Raw genomic sequence first — 25,627 nt, 5'->3', positions numbered from 1 at the left:
AACTGCCAACATTCTACTACCCCTATACAAATCTATGGTGTGACCACACTTGGAATGCTGTGTACAGTTCTGGTCACCACACCTAAAAAGAGATATTGTAGAGCTGGAAAAGGTGCAGAAAAGGGCAACTAAAATGATCAAGGGGCTGGAGCATCTCCCCTATGAGAGAAGGTTACAACAGCTGGGATTGTTTAGCTTGGAAAAAAGGAGGGTAAGGGGAGACATGATAGAGGTGTACAAAATTATGCATGGCGTGGAGAATGTGGATAGGGAGACATTTTTCTCCCTCTCTCAAAATACTAGAACCCTGGGTTCATCCCATAAAGCTGAATGATGGGAGATTCAGGAGAGATAAAAGGAAGTACTTCTTCACACAGCGCATAGTTAAACTATGGAATTCACTACCACAACAAGTAGTGATGGCCAGCAGTTTGGATGGCTTTAAAAGGGGGTTAGACAAATTCCTGGAGGAAAAAGGCTATCAATGGCTACTAGTCTTGATGGCTATGTGCTACCTCCAGTACCAGAGGCAGTGAGCCTATGTACACCAGTTGCTGGGGAACATGGGTGGGAGAGTGCTGTTGCGCTCATGCCCTGCTTGTGGGTTGCTGGTCGACAGTTGGTTGGCCACTGTGTCAACAGAATGCTGGACTGGATGGACCCTTGGTCTGATCCAGCATGGCTCTTCTTATGTTCTTATATTCTTAACTCATGGGGCCAGATTTTGCCTACGGGTTGCCAATGGATAATTGCTTCTGTACAATAATTCTGTAGACAGATATGAGATGTGCCTGGAAAAAGACAAGCCCCTGTAGTTCGTAAACAATCAGAAACTTATCTCAGATCATCCAGTTTCTAGGAGGCTTGCTAAATACAGGTCTGAAATCAACATCCATCTGTACGTAAAGGAGAACATCTTTCAACGCTCTAGCTCAGGGGTGGGGAACCTCTTTCAGCCCAAGGGCTGAATTCAACTTTGGAAAAGCTCTCTGGGGCTGCATTCCAGTGGTGAGCAGGACCAAAGGCAAAAGGGGTGGGACTAAAGGCAAAAGGGGTGGGGCACCCCAGGAGGACCAGATTTGGCCCCCAGGCCTGAGGTTCTCCACTCCTGCTCTAGCCCTGTGTAGGCGTTCGCAAAGCAGGTTAGCTCTACGTTCAAGAGATGGGAGCGGGCACCAGTGTGTTAGCTCTGCCCCCTCCATTCCCTGTCCTTGTCACCCTCCATGTATAGAGGCCAACTGTCTGTAGCAGAGTCTCCTCTATCCATGGAAGCTTTCCATGGATTTAGAACCCCAATTTTCCAGGGATCTAACCATGGATAGAGGAGGTTCTCCACTACAGACAGTCACCCTTTCCACATGGCGAGTGATAAGAATGGGGAGGGGGAGCTGGTACACTTGTTTCTGCCTCCTTGCGTGTAGAGCTCATACACTTTGCAAATGCCTGCACAGGGCTTTAGAATTCCTAAGAACAGGTTTTTGGGAGAGTAATGCAAAGGCATCTCCAGGGGAGGGGCGGGGGGAGAAGAACCTGTGCTACAGCAGCCTGGCTCAGTTTCTAAAATATCAGATCCAGAAAACCGAGAGATTAAAGAGCACAAATAAGTTGTAGGCATTTGGGAAAAAACTGGGAGTGGTGGTTGAACAAAGGAGAAGGAGCAAGGTGAGAACAAGGAGTGGCACCTGGGAAAACACAAGGCAGGAAGTAACTTTCAGGAGAAAGACACTTCAAAACACCCAAGCTATGTAGCCATTGGCTCTTGTGTCACCTCTGGTGACTTTTGCCCGTCTTATCAAACTTCAGGAAATGATGCCACCATTCAAGTTTACAATCCTTCGAAGTACCCCTTGGACATTTGTGGCACTATATTATTTATGGAAAAACCTAAAAAGTACTTCGAAAGCTTTGGGGATCAGTGGTTGCCCCCCATTCCTCCTTCTCCCACATGCTAGGTACCCCCAGCTAGGGATGTTGGAGAATTCCTCCACGGACCCAGTGAGGCCAGATTCAAAAGAATCCGGCCTCCGGAGTCCGTGGAGGAACGGAATGCTTATCTCCGCCTCCCTGCGAAGTCCTTGCCAGCTCGATCCTCCTCGCCGCTGGCTCTGGAGCGCCAGCGATACAGCCGCCATTGCCGTATCACTGGCTGAGGCTGACTGTCTCCAGATGCAAATGGCGTCTGCTACGCCATTTGCGGCTGTAAAGGTCTTAGATTAAGCTAAATGCAGCCATATGGCTGCATTTAGCTTAATCTAAGACCTTTACGGCCGCAAATGGCGTAACAGACGCCATTTGCGTCCGGAGACAGTCAGCCTCAGCCAGCGATACGGCAATGGTGGCCGTATCGTTGGCACTTCGGAGCCGGCCGGCGGCTCCACGGAATCACCAGGGAGTAGAGCTGGCCAGCTAGGATTCCGGGGGGAGGGACGGATTGCCTTCCCCCAAGGGCGGATTCCTGGACGGAACAACAGGTAGGGAATCCGCCCATCCCTACCCCCAGCCACATAAATGTGTTTGCTACTTGCAAACCAGGCAGAGGAGATGTGCCTTTCCGCATCTCTGTTATTTCTACTTTTGCCCACAGTGTTTCCTACACAGGCACTCGAGAGGTCACAGAGAATTGGGGAAAGGAGTCCAGTGGAAGTTAGAGTTGAACAAGAGGAGTCAGGGGAAGTAGAAATTAACAGGACTGCCAGTGGTAGCAGCACAAGTTTTAAGCTGCCCCCAAAGAAACGGAAACAAACACCATCCGTCAATCCCAGGTCTCCCCCAACCATGCTCTTTGTTCTTTCTACTGGATTGTGAGATGGGCAAATGAGCAATGTTCAAGATGACCAGGATTCTCCAAACATTGTCTTGCTCCTCATCTCATGCCCAATTCCCATTCATGTTGTCTGCTTGCTCTGCGCGAACAGCAAACTTGTGCAAATTGAGCAGTGATCGAACAGGAGATTTGTGCAGATCTCCCCAAATTTGCGCAAATGTTCTAACTTGCCCCAATTTCCTCCACAGACCAAAGTGGGGCTGATTCAGTCTACTGAGGAAATCTGTGCAAATTAGGAAACGTGCACAAATTGAACTGGGAACTGGGAAAGAGTTGAACGCGAGCACGTATTCAACAATTTGAGAATATTTTCGGCAGACACATGCTTGTGCTTGAGTTTGGACCTTCAAATGGGGCATGCTCTCATGTTTTGCATGCAAAAACGAAATTCTCTTACATCCCTAGGGGAGGATGGATGGAGGAGAATTGAAGACTGAGCTGGTGATGAAGTTAATTATTCCCTACGGTCAAGAGATGTGCTTGCTGAAGCATTAGAAACTTTCATCTGTCATTACTGACACTCTCCTGAAGTCTTCCTCTCCTTGTTTTCTATCTGCTAATTTATTATCATGTCACCACTAGCTTCCCTACCTGCTTCGCTTTTCCCACCTGTCCACACAACCATTCACTAAGAGCCTCTTCGCCTCCCCCCACCCCAAGTACATTATTTAGCCTTGCAAAACTAGGGAAGCCACTCATGAAGTCACAATAAGGGAAATAAGGTCTGGACGCTTTTGTTTGAACAGCCCTAACGCACATTCTTGGGGGCTCTCTGAACCAACCAGCTTGGGTTTGGGACTAGGAGACCCATAAGAACAAAACCACTGTGCTGGATCACACCAATTATCCACCTAGTCTAGTCCAACATCCTGTTTCCCACAACAGACAACCAGATGTTTCTGGCAAGCTTTCCAACAGGGTAGGGTAGCAATTGCTCAAACCTGCTATTGCTCTCCAGGACCTAGTATTTAGAGCAGGGGTGGGCAATTTTGGATGGTTGGGATGCAGCATTACATTCCCCGGGACTCTTCAAGGAATGCACTCCTCTCCCGCCAGAGCTGCAACAAGAAATGGCCACGTGGCTGCATTACCAGCCATTCTGCTGGGAAACAAGGTGCGTGGGAAGTGCGTGCCTTGTTTCCCAGTAGAACTGCACTCTCCCCTAGCCCACCAAGCAGCTGTTTGGTGGGCTGGGGGGAATGCAATTCTGCTGAGAAACAGGATGCTTGGTCCTCATGCACCCTGTTTCTCTGCAGAACCGGAATTTCTGTTGGGAGAGCAAACCTTGTTTCCCAGTGGAATCGCACTCCACCAGTTATTTGGCGGGGTTGAAGGGGGAGTGTGATTCTGCTGGGAATCTGGCAGTGGGGCAGTGGTGGGGGCTGCACCATGGAGGCAGAGGGCCAGTGGAGGCCACAAAACTTCCACTGGGGGGCACATGTGGCTTGATTTAGAGGCATATTGCCTTGGAATGGGGAGATTCTGTACAACCATCAAGACTAAGCCACTGAGAGATTTCTCCTCCATGAATTTGTCTAATCCCTCTTTAAAGTCATCTCGTCCAGTGGCCATCACTACCATACCATGCGGCAGCAAATTCCAAACAGTATTTTCTTCTCCTAGGATCATTTTCTTTTTGATTGTCTTTTTAAAGACAAGCACAGTCTTTACTTGAAATATTGATTGCTAAATTGTTTTAGAACAACCACCACCACCATCAAATTATTTCAGCAGTCACCATAGCAAGGACTTTCCAGAAGTTTGTTTGTCATACTCAATAAATAAAACTCAACTTCAGCCACAGAATTGCACAATGTTTTGCAGGGCTTCACTGTGTTATACAAGTTTAAAATGCAGCAGGGGTCAAATAAACTATAGAAATAGATGCCATGCAATATTCTTCATTAGTTTTATTCTAGGTCACCGTAACCAAACTTGATATCCAATATTAGCCTGCATTTTTGTTAATAGACTGAAACTACAAAATGGGGTTCACAAATTAGCAAAGCCAGAGACTTTGTAAGCAATAGCACGATAATTCACCAGCTGCCAGGCAGCCTCTTCTCTATGGTTGTTTTCAAGTGTGAGTTGCACTGTTTATGCATTGTGTCCTGTTACAGTGTTCTATGTGCAAACATTAAGACAAATGAAGTTCTCTAGTGAGCCTCCTACTGCATTCATATTTTCGCTCCTTAAAGGAGGGAGAAAAACACTCACACATGGAGGAAATACTATCCACCCATTAAAACGTGCCTGGAAGTTCTTGCATGGCTGTGTTGCTGTTTTTACACCCACTGACTTAACCCCCAGATGTTATGGAGTTTACTCTTCTAAGCACAGCGTGTAACAGAGGTTTTTTTATTTGTACTTGGTTTGAGGTGCAAAGGGTTTTCTAACTGCCTGACAATTCCAAGCTGAACTCCTGCTGCCGTTAAAGAAGAGGGCTGCAACCCTCAACTTATGTACTCCTGAATAATCACAGAATTTGAAGAGTTGGAACGGATCTTGAAGGATATTTAGTTCATGGATGGCCAGGCTTCCGGATGGCAGAATCTACTTTGTTTTTAATAGAACCCACGAGATCCACCAACCACAGCTTGGTACAACATACATATACTTAGAATGAAAGAATTCTGAGACCATTCATTTGTTTTAAGTGCCAGAACTCAATGGAACTCACAGTCCTTCCACACAAAAATCCACACCTGGTTACCCCACGTTTTCAGTTCAGCAGTGTAATTTTGGGTGGGTGAGGGAATCACTTCATTTCTGCTACTGTTATGCAGTGGAGATTCAGGAATCCCTGCCAGTCTGCTGCAGATTACCCAGACCTACCTTCAGCCCACCTAGTCCCATCACCCTAATCAATGCAGGAATCACAAGACTATTCTAGAGGCAACAGACTGCAACCTTATATTGCTGGTTCTTAACTTGGATCATCAGCCAATATGGCATGGGTGTCAAACGTCAGCTCCAGAGGTGAAATCTGGCCCATCGGTTGGTCCCGATCCGGCCTTCCCACTCTGCTTGATGATAGGGATGGTCCTGGCTGGCTGACTGCCAGCTAGCTTTCCCTCCTCTCCTTCTTGCCACCCAACTTACCTTGTGGTAGGATTGTGACAGCAGCTGCAAGTTCTCTCTAGAGGCCTCTGTGCAAGGCCTCCCAGCTGCAACAGGACTCCCAGACACAAGGAGTCCTGTGAAGCATAGTTTTCCAGAGTGCAAGAGTTTGTAGTATGGCCTCAGGTGCCCTGGAAAACCAGCTGTTGCTTAAGGCATGGATGTTGCAGTGCTCTAGGTACTCGTATGGAAGGGCTGCAGATGGATCTTGTCACAAGAACGTAAGAACAGCCCTGCTGGATCAGACCAAGGGTCCATCTAGTCCAGCATTCTGTTCACACAGTGGCCAGCTGCAAGCAGGACACAAGTGCAGCAGCACACGAGTTCAACAGCACTTGTCAGTATAGTTGCCCCAGTGCTGCTACCTCGCCACCAGTTAAGTTCAGGGGAAGGAAAAGGAATGACAGGACAGGATTTAGGGGCACTTAAGGCACTGGTGAGGGGAGGTGTTCAGATCTAGTCATGTCCCCACTCACATCATCGGGAAGCAGCAGCGTTTCTCTTGCTTCCCAATTATTTATTTACTGTATTTCTATACTGACTTTCTGAAGACAACCAGAGAGACTATTAAAAAAATTCAGAACATTAAAACCATAATTAAAAACACACATATAGAAAAACACTTAAAAACAACCCTAAAACGCCATAACAACCATTTAAAAAGCTAAGTTAAAAAGATGTGTCTTGACTCCCTTCCTGAATGCATAGAGAGTGGGGACCAGCCGCAACCCCACAGGGAGTACATTCCAGAGTTTGGGAACAACACAAGAGAAAGCCCTTTCCCACACGGCCAACCAGTGGGCCTCTGCAAGCGAGGGTGTCTTCAACAGGGCCTTTCCTGCTGATCTTAATTATCGAGCAGGTTCCTGCAGAGATCGGTGGTCATCAGATAGCTCATTTAGAGCTTTAATGGTTAAAACCAACACCTTGAATTGAGTCAGGAAAGCAACTGCCAATCAGATCTTTCAGGACAGGTGTAATATGATCCCAATACTATGCACCAGTTGGCAGCACCAGTTACTGTGCAGCGCACTGGTTACACTGTATACTGTGCACAGGTTAGCAGCATATGACCCCAATACTGTGCACTGGTTAGCAGCATTTTGGGCCAACTGAAGCTTCCGGATGCTCTTCAAGGGTGGCCCCACGCAGAGTGCATTTCAATAGTCTGTAATCTAATAGAATTCAGCCCGGGCTCATGATAGCTTGATTTCCAGAGCCCAATTCTGAAATGACTCTGGCAGGTTCAACCCATAATTATTTCAGATCATGGCTTCAGAACCATGCTTCAGTTGTTCAGCCATGGTTAAAAGTAAAAAGCCATGGCTAAACCCCAGTTCCTATGTAATGAGTAGCCACCGTTGGTGCATTTCCCCTCAGGGCTTCTTGTTGCAGTGGCGGTCGCCATTCTGAATATTCAGGGTGCTGCGGGGATGCATCATAGCTTCTTGTTACGCGCAGACTTGGCGAGGGTGGGTTGTTGGGGTGGGTGACAAGGTGCCTGCAGCCCTAAAACAGGCCATGGGTTCTGGGTGGCTTGTCAACCACCCCAACAACCCACCCCTGCCAGGGTCGCTTGAAATGCTTGGCTGCTGTGCGTCTCTGCTGCGCCCTGAATATTCAAAATGGCAGCGGCTGCTGCAACAATAAGCCCCATGGGGAAATTCGTCCACGGTGGCTTCTTGTTATGTGTGAACCAGTTCGCTAAGTTTTATGTCTGCATAAGGCCCAGTGACTGGAACTTTAGCAGCCAGTTTACAATCTGCTCTTTTCGAGGCCCAGACATTCCAGTGTCTGCTGAGAATGAGCACTGGAATGAGCACACCTCCATGCTCCCTATTACAGAGCTGTGTAACAGATTATGGGTTGCCATAGGTGGCAAAGTAGTTGCCTCCGAATGGCCACTGCATGACAAAAAGCAGCTGTGCTGATCACAGTGCAGGCACATTAACAGGGCGTATTTGCATATAATGGCTCCATCTCTGCAGAGTAGATTACATGCTAGCATAAATGCACGTCAGCTGCCTTTTAACTTCATTGCTCCAGCCATTTTCATTCAATACTTGGGCAATTTGAAAATGCAATTGCTAGCCAAAGCCTATTAAAAAAAATGGTCTGAACCCTTTCAAAAATATGCCACAAGGAAAAGGGCAGATTTAGTTGGAAAACCCTTTTTAAAAAACAACAACCCAATTAAGCTTTACAAAAGTATAGACAGTTTAGACAAATAAAAGTCCTACAACTCAGTCAGCCATGCTGAGAATTGTAGGACTTTTGTGTGTGTGTGTGTGTCTAAACATGCATAGGATTGCACCCTAAAACAATAGAGAACCTGAGGCTAGACTGGGTGCCTGGGGGTTAAGGAGGACTGAACTTGGCATATTACGTCTAGGTATAGCATTAAAAAAAGGCTTTGATTACACGTGACAATTTAGGATATTCACTAGCATTCAAAACAAATAGAATAAAGCAGGGTTGTCAACCCACTTACAGATTGTTTTAAAGGATTCAGTGTCTATATTTTGGGGAGGGACATATTACTATATTTAGGGGCGGGGCTCTAGCGTAGTGGGAGAGCTCTTGCTTTGGAGGGAGAAGAGCCAAGCTTCAATCCTTTGCATCTCCGGTTAAAAGGGCTGAGAGTTAACCTCTGTTGCTTGCAGAGCTGCTGCTGATCTGTGTAGATGGAACTGGGTTATGTGAACCAACGGTTTAACTCACTATAAGGCGCGTCCCTTGGTGTCATGTCCCACACATCCACATTGTGACCACCTGAGCAGAGGAAGATCGCATTACCAGCTGTAGAATTTTAAAGGGTGTCAGTGGATACAGACAATACCTGCCACGGCTACTGCCCAGATGCTCTGCTTGGTGGGGGGGGGGTAGATTCAGGGCACCCAATGCACCCTGGCTGGTCCCACTCCCCAGCTTAAGACACTCCTGGGAGGAGAGGCAGTGGATCATCTGAGAGGAGGCTCAGGCAAAAGTGCGCAGCTGAGAGCAAAAGGCCTCCAATCCCAGAATCCTATTTGGGAGGATGAGAGCCCTGCTGGCTCTCCAGGAAGGGGGAGGGGTGGCTGGGACAACGATAATGCTGCTGTTGGTACCTAGCAGTTGCTGAAGCAACACCTTATCCTAAACAGCTATCAGAGATGCTGTTGTTGGACAGCTCCTTGGCTGCCATGGAAACCTTGGTCCCTGTCCTACTTGGCAGCTCACTCGTAAGATGGGAATCTGAGCCTCACAGCATGGCTGGTGAGAACAGGAGATGTATACATTCAAACCATAATATACATGCCATAATAAATTGCTAAAAGAAGAGCGGAATAATTGCTTATTTAACATACAAAAGGCTGTCTTTAATATGTTCTCTCTTTTATTCTGTTACAGTAACGTACCAGAAGCAAACCAGCCTCAAACATATACAACTGAGCCGTTAACTAGCAGCCAGGTACAGTCATGACAACTGGCCCTTATCAATTAAAACTGGCCATCACTAGTTAGTCAATTTAATCTTTTGTTGATTGATTTTACATAAAGAATTCAACATTAGCACATGATTTATGTTACAAAAATTAGCATGACAATTTAAAAAATAAATGAGTTTTAAAAAGGTTTTTTTAAAGGCCAGTACATCCCAACAGCTAGCATTTGGGGGGAAAACCTGCTGTAAACCTGTTTTTCCACAAGGCTTGGAAAGAACCACCCTCATAGATGGAATGGCATGAGATGCCTTCAGCCCCTTTTCTGGGCCCATTTTATTTAGTTATAAATCTGATTGCTAAAATAAATATCTTGCCCTATCCCTTAGGTCTGGGGTGGGCAACTTTGCGGGAGGGAGATGTCTGGGGTCTATTCCCCCCCCCCCCCGGCTGCACTCCATGAAAACCAATGAAAAAAACACACCAGTTTGCTGCTGATTTTCAAATGAAAGCTGGCCATTCCAGGATTCCATAGCAGTAATGAACTGCTGCAGAAGCCTAAAATGGCCAAATCCCACTAGACAACAAGTGATATTTGGCTGCTTTAGGTTTCCTGAGCCGAAACTTTGAGCCAAAATCGGCAGTAAAATGGCAATATATTTGCAGCAGCTCATCAGGGACTGCACCAGGGGGTGGGGGGGACACATGTGGCCTGGGGCTGCGTGTTGCCCACCCCTGACCTAAGGGATAGGGCAAGATATTTATTTTAGCAATCTGATTTATAAGTAAATAAAATGGGCCTAGAAAAGGGGCTCAAGGCATCTCATGCCATTCCATCTATGGAGGTGGTTTTGACCCCTAGACCGCTAGAGTTCGCCACTTCCCTTCCCTATGCCTTTTCCGATGGCAAAGGTGAGCACCTGACACAGCCGAGAAGGTGTGTTTGTACCCGACCAACTGTTTGGCAGTGAAACAACATTTGCTCTGATCTCAGCAGGTTTTATGAATACAATGCTTTACAAATGAACGCTGACGCACAGTGCTAGTTAACTCGACAAATGAATAGCTTCAGTTAGAAAATGCAGTCCGTAAAGCTCCTACCAGCAACTCTTGGCACCTAAGTCAGTGCTTAGGTGTTAAAGGTTTGCTTTAATGTCAGTGCTCCTTCTGTGCATTTAAATTCCTAAATTGCTCCATCACAAAGATCTGTGTGGACTCGGAACCCTCGTCACATGCCCGTTCCAAGGGCCAGCGCCAAGGGTAGGCATGGCTGGGCACCTGCCGAGGGCCCACACCCCAGCACAGGCCCACTGACAAGAATCGCTCCTTTTCTTCACCAGTGCAACTTGCTTGTTCACTTGCCTCTTGCTTTGGCCCAGGCAACGGTTGTGTAGAGGAGGAGGAGATGCCCCTGCCTACTTGCTCACTGGCTCTCTGCCTGTCAAGTAAGCAACTGGTAGCAATAATGACAAAGAATATGAGGAGCAATAAGAGCTGGTGAAAATGGTGGCGAGAAGGTAGACTCCCTGAGGGAGGGGGCCCATTGAGGGTGCCTTGCCCAAGGGCCCTGTGCAGCCTGGAGCCAGCACTGCCTGTTCCCTTTCATCTGCCCCTTCGAATGGCAGGCAATATGAAGCTACTGAACTGACCAGGCCTGACAAAAATTACCCCGACCTGTCACCATGGCAGTACCTTCTTCCCACTTCATTTTAGACTCTTTCTCTTCCCCTGCCACTGAAATCAGGGAATGTTCACCAGGTCTAGATTCAGATGTGGCGCACTCACGGCCCTGGCCTGTCTCTGACAACTCCAAAACACTACCGTCTGTCCGAGTTCAGTTTCACAACTGTAAAATGGGATTCATAAATCAGAAGCTGTTAGGGGAAAACTGAAAAAAAATGTCTGCGATAAGAATCGGAAAGCAGTTAATTTGGCTGTAAAAATGTATTAAAAATAGGGATTAATAATGATAATCCAGTTTCTTCCTGGATTGGACAAGCATGCCAAAACTGGCTGAGATGCAATTACATCCTTTATATTTTCTTAATGACTCGAGGGGGATTATAAATGCTCACTGGAGAACCAAACCAAAGCCTTTAAAAAATGAGGTGCAATCATTATGAACAGAAAATGTAAAAAGCAGAAGCAACTATGAATCACTAACACCTAGTTTAGGACAGTGTTATTGTGCTAGAAATTGTGTCAGCAACAGATTGGAAAGCTTGTAGACTAACGGGTTTGTTGTAGTGGTGGTGTTCCAGCACACCTTTCCTTTCTCATGACTCTGAAAAAGTCCTGAAGAGAACATCATAATATTTCCTATCCCTTGGAAGATTCAGAATTGGTACATAATTTGACAAACAGAACAATGAATGGATATTATAGAATCCATATCACCATTATACCTTTATTAGGCCAACTCAAAGGTCCCAGAATACCATGCAAACTTTCGAGTTCTCCAGAACTCTTCATCAGGCAAGATGGTAAAGAAAGCAAAAGGATGGAGAGCAGCTGATGTTCAAGCCATGGACTCTGCATTTGGTTAGTGGAATTGATTCAGCACTACAAAAGAAGTCATGAAGTCAGAACCTGCCCTTCCATTACTACAAGACTGGTTTTAATTAGTGCTGTGCCAAAAACTTATCCCACATTTTTTTCGACCATTCTCATTCCATTTGATAGAAGAGAAATTGCTTTTGAAAAGAAATTCAATACTGAAGGAATTTTGGGGAAATTCTCAAGGGTTGGGTCTGGGTTTATTGGGCTTACCTTACTTAGGAGGTGGCCTAGGAGTGAACACAAGTGTCCTGTTTTGTCATTGCACTATCCTCTCTCTGACAGCCTTTAGCCTCCTCAGCTCCCTACACTTCAGTTGAAGCCCAGTGGAAGGCATCATGAGCTAATTCCTCTCTTAAGGCTTTAGGAAGTGCAGGCAGCCTGGGAGGCTAGCTGTGATTAGGTAAGCTCAAAAGCACCACCAAAAGAAATTCAACGTAAATTATAGCCTGTCCTGAGAATGAGGCAGAACAATAGAAGCTCCTTTCATGGGAGAAGAAAACTTTCTGGGAATTGGAGGACAGATTTTGGCAAAGTACTAATTCCACCTCATCCTTGGAGGTTGACACAACACTACCCCCTCCACACTCACACACACACACCCCTGCATTGTGGTGGATGCAAAATGGGGGCCAGCCTGCCAACACAGTTGATGCTGTTGCAGCACAAGTAACCCCCAAACTCGTACCAAAAATGAAAGAAGCTGTGCTACAAGTGCTGCCAATGGGGAGCCCTGCCAGAGAAACTTTTGAGAATTTCTCCTTTCCCTGGAGAAATTCGGTGAAACTGTCTCCTAAATTTCTCTGCCCACAAATAATAAGGTGGAGAATTTTGAGAGGCCATCTGTGTACAGCTGTAGTTTTAATGGCATATGCTGGTCTGTTGTTGATATGTTTGTGCTGTTTTTGCTATTGTTGTTACATTTGGATTATACTGCTGTTTTAAAGCTTGGCTTTTCTGATAATGTTGATTAGATTCAAAGGCCTGCCTTGGGTGGGTAGGGACAGTCCAGGGCCGTCGAAGGTACCAATTTTCCTAGGCAGATGCTGCCATTCAGTGGCTCATCACACAAGACAGCCGCACATAAACCCAAGGGCTCCCTGCATGAGACCCAGCAGCCCCCGACAGTCTCCCTTCTCCCCAGGGCTCCTCTTACAGCAAACAAAATGGATAATGCCAAATGCCTAACATTCCACTGGTTTTCCTCCTGAATATCTGTAAGGGGTAAATAAAGATGTTTCTCAGTGGATAAGTGATTATAGAGTAGGGATGAAAAAGCTCAGGCCTGGGAGCCACCCACTTTTCTCCAGCCTTTGGTCATTTGGTGGTTTCCTGGTTTTCATGCACTTTCCCCCTATTCTAAAACGCTAAAATGCCCCTCCTAAGATTAGGCATTGGGAGGAAGAGCTTTCAGCTATCCTGGTCCCCCCTTTTGCTTTTGGCCCTCCCCCTTTTGCCTTTGGCCTCACACACCACTGGACTGCAGCCCCCGAGAGTTTCTTCAGCATGGGATGTGGCCCTCAAGCGGAAAGAGGTTCAACGTCCTTGTTATAGAGGATGTGGGAGGCAGCAGATGAGGTCCTGTCCTGAGCTGCCTACGTGAATGGAAGGGATTCTAAGCAAGCCCTCTCTTTCAGACCTTAAAAGTACATGCAATCAACCACCAAAACGAGGAGTAGCAGAAAAGGAAGTACTGGTCTGTCTTTGGCCAGCTACCATTTTGGAACATTGGAAGCTGCCTTTACAGGGAGCGTCTCTCCCTACATATGCCTGCCCAAGGACTGAAATCTTTTGGAGGGGCCCTCCTCTGCATCCCACCAGTGCAAGACATACACTAGGGTGGGATGTGGGAGAGGGCCTTCTCTGCTCTGGCACCTCGGTTGTGGAATGGCCTCCAAGGGGCACGTACATTGATTTCATTTCGGCACCAAGTTAAAACATGGCTTTTTACCAAAGCCTTTGAGGGCTAAATTCATTCCCTAAACTAGCACTGTTTAAATTGATTTTATCTGTATGCCGCCCTGAGAGCTTAATGATATAGGGAGGGATACAAATGCTATAAATAAACAAATAAATATAATTACAGAGTCAGACCACTGATTCATCTAGCTTCATAGTGTCTGTAATTACTGGTAGCAGCTCTCTGGGGTTCCAGGCAGAGGTCTTTCCCTGCCCCACCTGGAGACACTGGGGATTGAACCTGGGACCCTCTGCATGCCACGCAGGTGCTCTACCACTGAGCACTGAGTGCAGCTGCATCATTTCAAATCAAATCATTAGATTTTAACTGGTTTTAGCTTGTTTAAGAGTTTAATATGTTTTTAGGTGTTTAAATTATTTTTATTGTTTTATACAGTTTACACTGATTTTATCTGTATGCTGCCCTGAGATCTTAATGATATAGGGTGGGATAGAAATGTTTTAAATAAATAAATAAATAAATAAATAAATAAAATTTCCGCATAAATCTTAACGGTACAGTTACTATTGCAACAAATTCGGGTTTGCAGAATGAGAAGACATCTGCCCTATGCAGTAGTAGATCATGAAGAATTATAGCATCAAAAACTATTTTTGTAAGGATATCTTGTCCAAATGCTGCTTTGTTTTAATTAACCATGTGCTCTTGAAAACGACATTCTTCCCTGCTCCCCACTCAGTGATTAATTTTTTATTATCACAGGGGCAGCGCAACAGTGGCTTTAACTGGATCAAAGTTTACTCCATAATCAAAACAAAGCAGGATGTGTCCAGCCTCTTTCACCGGGAAGGGATCATGTTTTGAAAACTGACCTGTATATCGTTCCATGAGCTGGACTCTTTCCCAAACGCCTGTTCTCCTGCCGTTTGCCTACTAACCCGAGGGGGCCTATTCTACAAACTGGATAAACTGACTCAGCCTAGACGAAGAGACAGCAGAGTCAGCCACAGCCTGCTATTGTCTTTTTTATTCTCTGTGTTGGTTTCATTGATGCTGCCACTCATATTAAGAGGTCTTTGTACAAGACCAGTCTCACCCAACCTGCAGCTCTACATATGTGTTGAACTACACGCCCTGCCATCCCCAGCCATGGCGATGCTGGTTGGAATGCAGGAAGTTGTGGTGCAAGGGCGCAGAGCTTCTTGGGGTCCTCAGATAGCCTTCACCTGGCCCTAACCCCTTTCCCCTGACTCCTGATCATTTTGTGGTCTCCTGGCTTTTGTGTAGTTTTTCCCCCATTCTGAAAGGTTGAAATGCTTCTCCTAGGAGTTCATTACTGGCAGTTAGAGCAGGAAGCTGAAATATGCTGGTATTTTTGGTGTTTTGCATTTGGCTCCATCCTTTTTTGCCTTTGGCCCCTCCCACCACTGAAATGCAGCCACCGAGAATTTCTCCAGAATGGAATTTGGCTCTTGGTTCTGCCCCTCTGTTCTAGAAGAAGGAGCATCTTCTGAACTAAGAATATCTGGGCACTGTTGTTTAAAAACTGACTTAATTGGCCGATGCATGTTGCAAAAGTCCTGCTACAACAATAGATGGTGGATGGATACCTCATTCACCTAAGTCACATTCAAGACTTTTGGAGAGCATGAGGGGCTAACAGGATCAGAAAAAAAGGGTAAATTGTTCTTCTCAGAAGGGATTGCAGTTCGGAAACCTTTTAAGGCTGAGAGGGCTTGAACAGTGAGTTAATTTGCTAACAAATAAATAGAATGGGATTTAGCAAATCCCAACATGCTATTTTTCAATGTTTTAAAAATGTGTGGTTGCATTTGCCAGGCAGCTGGAACACCTCTTGACTGCCAAGCCCATGGAGAGGCCTCTTAGATGTGGAACAGGAAAAGAAGTGCAGTCAATCTGTTCCAGTACGCTGCACCTAAAGGAACATTTTGCAGCCTATCTAGTTTGAGGCATTTCAACTATTCTTATATTGTTTGGGTGTTTTAGGAAAGGATTAGCAGTACTCCTCATATGACTTAAATGCTCCTTGCCCACCCACCCTCACCAAAGGCGTTTCCCCAACCTTCACAGGAATTTGGTTGAGACTTAGGAATCTTTGCTACTGTTAGTACAGCTGCGATTTTTAATGGCCACTGGGAAGAAAGCAACATTCAGAAACTTTGTCTACCTTCAGTTTCTCTTCTCCTGTTGAAAGTAATATAACTAAGCTGTTTGCAAGAAAATTAAGAGTTGTGATGCTCCACAAGTTTGCTTGGCAATCAAAGCCAACCTATACCACTGCCCCGCAGTCTGTAGTTGCATGGCCACAGGAAAAAAATCAAACTCTGCCACATTATTTTCCTGAACATGCAGCACAACTCAATGTCAGATATATCTATTGAGCAGGGGCTTGGACTCGATGGTCTTGTAGGCCCCTTCCAACCATACTATTCTATGATTCTGTGATTTAGCATGGAAGAGTCCTACCTGGGACATGCATGCCCTAGAAGCATAGGCACGGGGCTCCTGGACAGGAATAAGGACTTGTAGGCCTTGCTATGGTCTAGCCAGGCCTACAATCCTGCCCATCTGTACTATGTGGTGCTTGCTACATCCTATGCTCCAACTGTCCCTTATTAATCAGTGACAGTTCCTATTTTCCAACATCAGTCCTTAGTAGAAATAATGAAGGGACTTGTGGCACTTTACAGACTAACAGATTTATTATGGCATAAGTTTTCATGGACCAGAGTCCACTTCACCAGGTGTATGAAATGTTATGCTACGTTTGCAGACATGTACACAAAGTCATGGGGAGGAGGAATTGTACGCAGTGATGCTTCCTGGCACCGGTAACTTAATTAGCACCTGTAGCGGAATAAAAACCCATTATCTTGATTCAGGCCACAGGTGATGGAATTGATCTCTTTAATAGGATAGTTCTTGAGGTATCACTTCATGCTTCTATAGAAGAGCACTCCAGTCCACAAAGATTATGCCATAATAAATTTGTTAGTCTTTGAGGTGCAACAAGATATTTTGTTGTTTTAATTGCATCAGATTAACATAGGTACCTCCCTGGAAACAGTCCCTAGTAAATTATCGTCCCTATTGTGTCCAAAGTCATGCTACAAGCTGTCAGAAGACAGAAACTACCTGTTGTATAAGTGGTGTGTGCCTTTGTAGCCAACTGAGGGCCTAACGTGGAGTGCAATCCTATGGGGATTGAGGGTCACCTCCGAACTCTGGGGCAACTGACTATCCACTGCAGGGCTGGAGGAGCGGTGAGGAGGGCATCTCCTCTGCACTGCCTTTGCCCTGCTTTCACGACTACACAGCTGATTTTGGCTGTCTAGCCACGGGACCTTGGAGCGCGGGGTGGGGAGGCCAGATGACACATAGGAAGTGCCATACCGGCACTTCTGACCTCCCCACCCTGGCCTGCCCCCAGGAATGCCCTGTTTCCCCTGCTCTGCACTGCCTACAAGGCAGCGCAGGAGAGAGTGGAGGTCAGTTCTCAGGGAACCAGGAACTGACCAATCCTATGGCCATCCAGCCGTTGACCAGCGGCCATAGAATTGCACCCTAAATGGTATACACAGATGCATGTAACTAATTTCCAACAGTTGCTACTTTCAAAATTAATAACTGTATTCATATTAATTTCCAGTTATAAAACAGTTGATAATTACAATTTAATGTAATAACACAAAATTAAACAGAACAAAATCTTATTCCAATATCGTAAGTTAATCTGCAATGTACTTTTTCCTAAATCTCCCTAAAAGATAAAGCAGCTTCGGAGGGGGCACTTCAGCCTCCTATTCCAAAGTTTATTCTTTATTTAGGGCGCAATCCTATTGGGATAGTTGGCTGCCACTGAACTCGGAGGCGAATGACTTTCCAATGCAGTGTTGAAGCAGGGAGGGGATTCTCTCCTCTGTGCTCTGGCCACCTTGCATTTGCAGCTAGACAACCAATTTTGGCTGTCTAGCTGGGGATGTTGGAGTGGGAGGGGGGCACGCTGGACGGCGCATAGGAAGCATCGTAATGACGCTTCCACGGTCTCCTCCCCTCCTCATTCCCCGGAACACCCCCTTTTTGCCCACTCTGCACTGTGGTTACAAGCACGGAGATGGGAAAGAACTGTGCTGCCTATGAGGTGGAGGGGGAGGTAGTGAAGAACATGGATTCTGGCAACCAAGCTCAGAGCCCGGAAACCGAGCTCGGCTCCCATAAACCAAAAAATCCTATGGCCATCTAGACACTGTCCAGAGGCCATAGGATTGCTCTCTTATTTGTTGTATGTATATCCCACCTTTCCTCCAAGGAGTCCAAGGTGGAGTATATGATCCCCCTCCTCTTCATTTTTTATCCTCACAACAACCCTTTGAGGTAGGTTAGGCTGAGAGTTAGTGACTGTTCCAAAGTCATGCAGTAAGCTTCATGGCAGAGTGGGTACTAGAACCCGGGGCTCCTGAGTCCCAGTCTAACCTCTGCAACACACTGGCTCACTGCACTTCAAATAATAAAAATAATTGCCCCAATAGATGCTTTCTGCCCAATGGGTCCCAAATTACCCTCACAACACACATACATTTGGAACCCTATGGGAAGAATGCATCTGGGGAGGGATTTGGAGCAGAGATGTGGCAGAAAGAATTAAGCACTCCTTCCCCATTTATTTTATTTTATTATTTATTACGTTTCTATGCCATCCAATCCCCTTCATGGATCACTGCCTTGTTGTGGTGAAGGAGCTTGCGTAACTCAGTGAAGCCATAAGCTATGCCATGCAGGGCCACCCAAGACGGACAGGTCATGGCAGAGAGTTCTGACAAAATGTGGTCCACTGGAGAAGGAAATGGCAACCCACTCCAGTACTCTTGCCAAGAAAACCCCATGGAACGTATCACAAGGCTAAAAGATATGACACTGGAAGATGAGCCCCTCAGGTCGGAAGGTGTCCAATATACTACTGGGGAAGAGCAGAGGGTATTTCCAAGTAGCGCCAGAAAGAGTGAAGCGGCTGGGCCAAAGCCGAAAGGACACTCAGCTGTGGATGTGTCTGGTGGTGAAAAGAAAATCCGATGTTGTAAAGAACAATATTGTTTAGGAACCTGGAATGTAAGATCAATGAATCAAGGTAAGCTGGAGGTGGTCAAACATGAGATGGCAAGATTGAACATCGACATCTTGGCAATCAGCGAACTAAAATGGACAGGCATGGGCGAATTTAATTCAGGTGACCATCATATCTACTATTGTGGGCAAGAATCCCTTAGACGAAATGGAGTAGCACTCATAGTCAACAAAAGGGTGGGAAAAGCTGTACTGGAGTACAATCTCAAAAATGATAGAATGATCTCAGTACGAATCCAAGGCAAACCATTCAACATCACAGTAATTCAAGTCTATGCCCCAACCACTGATGCCGAAGAAGCTGAGGTTGATCGGTTCTATGAAGACCTACAACACCTTCTAGAACTAACACCAAAAAAAGATGTCCTCTTCATCATAGGGGATTGGAATGCTAAAGTAGGAAGTCAAGAAATCACCGGGATAACAGGCAGGCATGGCCTTGGTGTACAAAATGAAGCAGGACAAAGGCTAATAGAGTTTTGCCAAGAGAACATGCTGATCATAGCAAACACTCTTTTCCAACAGCACAAGAGACGACTCTACACATGGACATCACCAGATGGTCAATATCGAAATCAGATTGATTATGTACTTTGCAGCTAAAGATGGAGAAGCTCCATACAGTCAGTAAAAACACGACCTGGAGCTGACTGTGGCTCAGATCATGAGCTGATTCTTGCAAAATTTCAGCTGAAATTGAAGAACGTAGGGAAAACCACTAAACCATTCAGGTATGACCTAAATCATATCCCAAATGCATATACAGTGGAGGTGAGGAATAGATTTCAGGGATTAGACCTGATAGACAGAGTGCCTGAGGAACTATGGACGGAGGTCCGTAACATTGTTCAGGAGGCAGCAACTCAATCCATCCCAAAGAAAAAGAAATGCAAGAAAGCCAAGTGGCTGTCTGATGAAGCTTTACAAGTAGCTGAGGAAAGAAGGGAAGCGAAAAGCAAGGGAGAAAGGGGAAGATCTATCCAACTGAATGCAGAGTTCCAGAGAATAGCAAGGAGAGACAAGAAGGCCTTCTTAAATGAACAATGCAAAGAAATCGAGGAAAACAACAGAATGGGAAAGACTAGAGATCTCTTCAAGAAAATTGGAGATCTCAAGGGAACGTTTTGTGCAAAGACGGGCATGATAAAGGACAAAGAAGGCAGGGACCTAACAGAAGCAGATGAGATTAAGAAGAGGTGGCAAGAATACACAGAAGAACTATACAGGAAAGATCTGAATGTCCCTGATAGCCATGAGAGTGCGGTCACTGAACTTGAGCCGGACATCCTCGAGAGTGAAGTCAAGTGGGCATTAGGAAGCATGACTAACAACAAAGCTAGTGGAGATGACAGTATTCCAGCTGAGCTATTTAAAATCCTAAAAGATGATGCTGTTAAAGTGCTGCATTCAATATGCCAACAAATTTGGAACACTCAACAAGACTGGAAAAGGTCAGTTTACATTCCAATTCCAAAGAAGGGCAACGCCAAAGAATGTTCAAACTACCGTACAATTGCGCTCATTTCACATGCCAGCAAGGTGATGCTCAAAATCCTACAAGCTAGGCTTCAGCAGTATGCGAACCGAGAACTACCGGAAGTACAAGCTGGGTTTCGAAGAGGCAGAGGAACTAGAGATCAAATCGCCAACATTCGCTGCATCATGGAGAAAGCAAGAGAATTCCAGAAAAACGTCTATTTCTGCTTCATTGACTAAACTAAAGCCTTTGATTGTGTGGATCACAACAAACTGTGGCAAATTCTTAAAGTGATGGGAGTACCAGACCACCTTACCTGTCTCCTGAGAAACCTGTACGAGGGTCAAGAAGCAACAGTCAGAACCAGACATGGAACAACCGAGTGGCTCAAAATTGGGAAAGGAGTACGACAAGGCTGCATATTGTCACCCAGCTTATTTAACTTATATGCAGAGTACATCATGAGAAACGCCGGGTTGGATGAATCACAGGTCAGAATTAAGATTGCTGGGAGAATTATCAACAACCTCCGATATGCAGACTATAGCACCCTAATGGCAGAAAGCGAAGAGGATCTAAACAGCCTCTTGTTGAGGGTGAAAGAGGAGAGTGCAAAAGCTGGTTTGAAACTCACCATTAAAAAAACTAAGATCATGGCATCTGGCCCCATCACTTCCTGGCATATAGAAGGGGAAGAAATGGAAGCAGTGACAGATTTTACTTTCTTGGGCTCCAAGATCACCGCAGACGGTGACTGTAGCCATGAAATTAAAAGACGCTTGCTCCTTGGGAGGAAAGCTATGGCACACCTAGACAGCATAGTAAGAAGCAGAGACATCACCTTGCCGACAAAGGTCTGTCTAATCAAAGCTATGGTTTTCCCAGTAGTAACGTATGGCTGTGAGAGCTGGACTATAAGGAAGGCTGACCGTCGAAGAATTGATGCTTTCGAACTGTGGTGCTGGAGAAGACTCTGACGAGTCCCCTGGACTGCAAGGAGGTTAAATCAGTCAATCCTAAAGGAAATCAACCCTGACTGCTCATTGGAAGGACAGATACTGAAGCTGAAGCTCAAATATTTTGGCCACCTAATGCGAAGACAAAACTCTCTGGAAAAGACCCTGATGCTGGGAAAGACTGAAGGCAAAAGGAGAAGGGGACGGCAGAGGATGAGATGGCTAGATAGCATCATCGATGCAATGAATATGGACTTGAGCACACTCCGGGAGAGAGCGCAGGACAGGAAGGCCTGGCGTGCTATGGTCCATGGGGTCACGAAGAGTCGGACACTACTGAACGACTGAACAACAACAATGCCATCCAATAGCCGAATCTAACCTGGGTGGTTCACAATAATTAAAACTATAAAATACAAGACAGTAAAATACAATATAAAAGTTTAAAAGTACAGTTTTAAAAAATAATAATAACCAATTAAAACCTAGCAGCAGTGCCAAGATTTAAAGTACAGTAACAGATTTAAAACAACAGAAACTGAAAGACTAACATGGCTGGGAAAATAAGAAGGTCTTCACCGGGTGTCCCATTATGTCCGTGCTCTATACTGTCCCCTCCAAGCACTGGTTTTTCTTTTCTGTTTTTAAAAACATGGGTTTCGTTGAACATGTTTGCATGTAATGTTTAACCAAGAGGCCTACATTTCAATAATATGCTTGCTATGGATATCTTATATCTGAAAGCTGTTTACTCACTTTGTTAAAAAATGCTTGAAATACAGACACAGACTGATTCATGGTTAAATATTGTGCTATTGGAAGGGTTGATGTCTTTTTTTTTTTTTTTCTCTCCCCACCACCCTTGCTTGTAGGCTTCAGATGCCCCAAATAAAACCAAGTAACACAATAAAACCAGAACAGGGTGGCCGAATTAGCAACCCAAACCGGAACAAAACAAGCAAGGATTGAACTCCAAATAAAATTAACTCAAATCCAAACAAATGGCTCAGTGCCAGAGAAAATGAAAACCTCATGGCTAGAAAGAGTCCAAAAATATATTCTTACAAGAATTAACCAATGCCTTTTACAGTAGGAAAGTATATTATATTTGGTTGATATGTGTTAAGTTAGAGTAGGAGTGGGCAATCTTTTTTTTCCATTGGTAATAAACCATTTCCAACCACTCCAACCTACCTGTCTCTCAAAGCAGACAAAACAAACAAAATAGCCAGCAGGTCTTAATGTTCCAAACCTTTCTTGAATAAGTGGGCTTTACACAGTCTCCTGAAGGCCAGGAGAGAGGTACACAATCACAACAGTTGAAGGCCATTGCACAAGCCTGGAGATGTAGCTGAAAAGGCCCTGCTCCTTACTGCAGATGGCTTCAAACTCCTGGTTTTAAGGAAACACAGGACTAAACTAAAAGTTTGGCTAATCACACATAGTGGAGCTATATGTGATATTTACCTTTCTGTAAGCGTGCATAGCCCTGATTCAGATGGGGACTATGGCACTCCGGGAGGGGGGTTTAAAAGAAGAAGAAGAAAAGCTCAATTGACACCATAGTCCCAATCCAAATCAGGGCTGCGTATACTTACATGAAATTAAATAAAGCTTTCCTGCATAGCTTCACTATGTTTGATTAGCCAAACGTTTAGTTCAGCCCACAGATCATGTCCCTTGATAATGATCTCAACAGGCAGGCAGGTTCATATAGGGAAAGATGTGCTCAACAGTATGATTTAGAGTTAATGTGCTGAGCCAAGCTGTCTATCAACTGCTGTAAATATGTACCCTGCAACACGCATTTACTGGCCTTTTCTTGCCAGAGATATAGCTGGTATCAGGAGCAGTTACATAGCACACAGACTGCAGTGACCAAATACCTTGCCTTACATGCATCAGGCAGAGCTTAGCATCTGTGCCTACGGATGTCAGAGAATTCTGCCACGGATCTCAGTGAGGCCGAAAGCCAGTGCATTCGGCCCCCCGAAATCTGTGGTGGAATGGCCTGCCACTCCCCGCGGATCCCCCCCGGGACGAGACTTACCTGGGGCGGATGTTCTGGGCGGTGGCGGCTTCGGCGGCGGCTTCGGCGGCTGGTCTTCCGACCGGCTGCCGCTATTTGCAGTCTTGTCGTTTTGGTTTTTTTTTTTTTTTACAGAGACGTGATAGGCTACGTAAAGACTTATGTAGCCTATCACATCCCAGTTAAAAAAAAAAAACGCGTACGCTACGGCCGCTGCCATTTGCGTTCCTTATTTTTCACCATCTTAGTCTACGTAAATATTTACGTAGGCTAAAACGGCAAATCAAAAAGGGACGCAAATAGCGCCCACTACGCTATTTGCGTTCCCCTTTATTTTTGCCATAATAGTCTACGTAAATATTTACGTAGACTAAGACAGCGAAAAATAATGAACGCAAATGGCGGCGGCCATAGCCGCCGCCATTTGTGTACACGTTTTTGTTTTTTGTTTTTACCCAGAGCCCTCCACGGCCGGAAATCCGGCTGCGGACGGCCCTGGCCTGGGCCTGGCCGGCTGCTCCGCGGAGCCGCCGCGGAGCACAGCTGGCTGTTGAGGATTCCGGTGGGAGGGACGGAACGCCTCGCCCCCCCCCCCCCATGAACATAATCCGCGGAAAGGTAAGTGACTTTCGTACATCCCCATCTGTGCCTCAGAAGCATTTTGTCGCGACACTCACCCTTGGTTGTGGGGAAAGAATTGCTCGCAGACACCACTGCCAATGTAAACAGCAACAGCCGAAGATCCATTCTTCTAGATTCTGCAACTGTAAAAAGAGGCATTTATATCAGTCTCATGGTAGTAAACACTTCTTGCTGTAGTAGTAGTAGTTATTATTATTATTGTTATTATATTTATTCATATCCCGCCTTTTTCCCACTACTGGGACCAACATATAAATAGAAATATATAAACATTAAAAATATAATGAAATAAATAATATTAAAATTGTATAAAATTTAGAATTTAAAAAGCCAACAACAATATAAAAATTAATATCAATCCATCATATCCATCAGGTCCAGACTATCTATCCCCAAAGGCCTGCTGGGACAAAAAAGTTTTTGCCTGCCTGCAAAAGCATACCAAGGAGGGTGCCACTCTTGCCTCCCTGGGAAGGGAGTTCCAGAGCCTTGGGGCAGCCATCAAGAAGGCCCTCTCCCGTGTTCCTACCAGGCAAGCCTGTGATGGTGGTGGGACCGCAAGAAGGGCCTCCCTTGAAGATCTCAGGGCGCAAGCAGGCTCAGAGTGTTGCAGAAATGTTGCTACTACAATAGGAGTGAATATGGTCTTTCGGATAACCTGGACCCAAGCTGTATAGGGCTTTATAGGTCATGACCAGCACTTTCAGTTGTGCCCGGATACAGACTGGGAGCCAGTGAAGCTGTTTTAGCAGGGGAGTGGTATGCTCCATCTAGCCAGCCCCAGTCAATAATCTGGCAGCAGCTCTTTGAACCAGCTGAAGTTTCCGAACACTCTTCAAAGGCAGAGCCACGGAGAGCACGTTACATTAATCCAAACAGGATGTAACTACGGCATGTGTCACTGTGGCCAAGTCAGACATCTCAAGGAATGGGCACAGCTGGTGCACTAGCTTTAATTATGCAAATGCACTCCTGGCCACTGCTGAAACCTGGGCATCCAGGCTCAGGGCTGAATCCAGAAATACACCCAAGCTGCGAACATGTGTCTTCGGGTGGGGTGGGGGCTAACCCCATCCAGCTCAAGCTGAATCCCTATTCCCTGATCTACCTTTGCTTGTGAGAAGCAAATGCTGTTTCACCTGTCTTCTCATTTACTGGATGGAGTTAAGCCAAAGGTTTATGGAGGAAGCAGGCTGTAATAAATGTTATTGCCCTGTAAAATTTTACTGTATATTACAAACTGTAAGAGACAGTAAATCCCACTCTTGGAGACTGCTGCCCCATGAATTTTTGAAGGCAGTGAAGGATTTCAAAGTCATACATCGGTTTTATACCCACATACCTGTCAGCTGTTCATCCAAAGGAACCTGGGGATTGTAATGTGGTGAGGATGCTCAGAATTCTGTTAGAGAGCCTCCCCCTCATATAAGTGTGAAGAACTATTAAACAATCTTATGGGAGCAATCCTAATCTCCGGAGGAGGGGTACCACAGACCTCCCTCTCCATGGGCAGAGGTGGAAGTCTGTGGTTGAAGGCC

General features: G+C 45.6%; 1 protein-coding gene across 2 annotated transcripts in view; it reads right to left on the bottom strand.

The window, feature by feature from the left end:
• The window catches only part of GHR (growth hormone receptor), a 213,653-nt gene that overhangs the window by 95,132 nt on the left and 92,894 nt on the right, over positions 1–25,627 (bottom strand). For both annotated transcript variants that reach the window (XM_084833151.1, XM_084833153.1), the window contains one exon: positions 24,125–24,211. In XM_084833151.1, coding sequence (XP_084689277.1) covers positions 24,125–24,194 — 70 coding nt within the window. In that variant the 5' untranslated portion in view covers positions 24,195–24,211. The remainder of the gene's footprint in view (positions 1–24,124; positions 24,212–25,627) is intronic.

The sequence above is a fragment of the Heloderma suspectum genome, chromosome 2 (genome assembly GCF_057233095.1).
Source record: "Heloderma suspectum isolate Gila_16-S chromosome 2, 16-S_ref, whole genome shotgun sequence".
Classification (NCBI taxonomy): domain Eukaryota; kingdom Metazoa; phylum Chordata; class Lepidosauria; order Squamata; family Helodermatidae; genus Heloderma; species Heloderma suspectum.
This window is presented reverse-complemented; position numbering and strand designations above follow the sequence as displayed.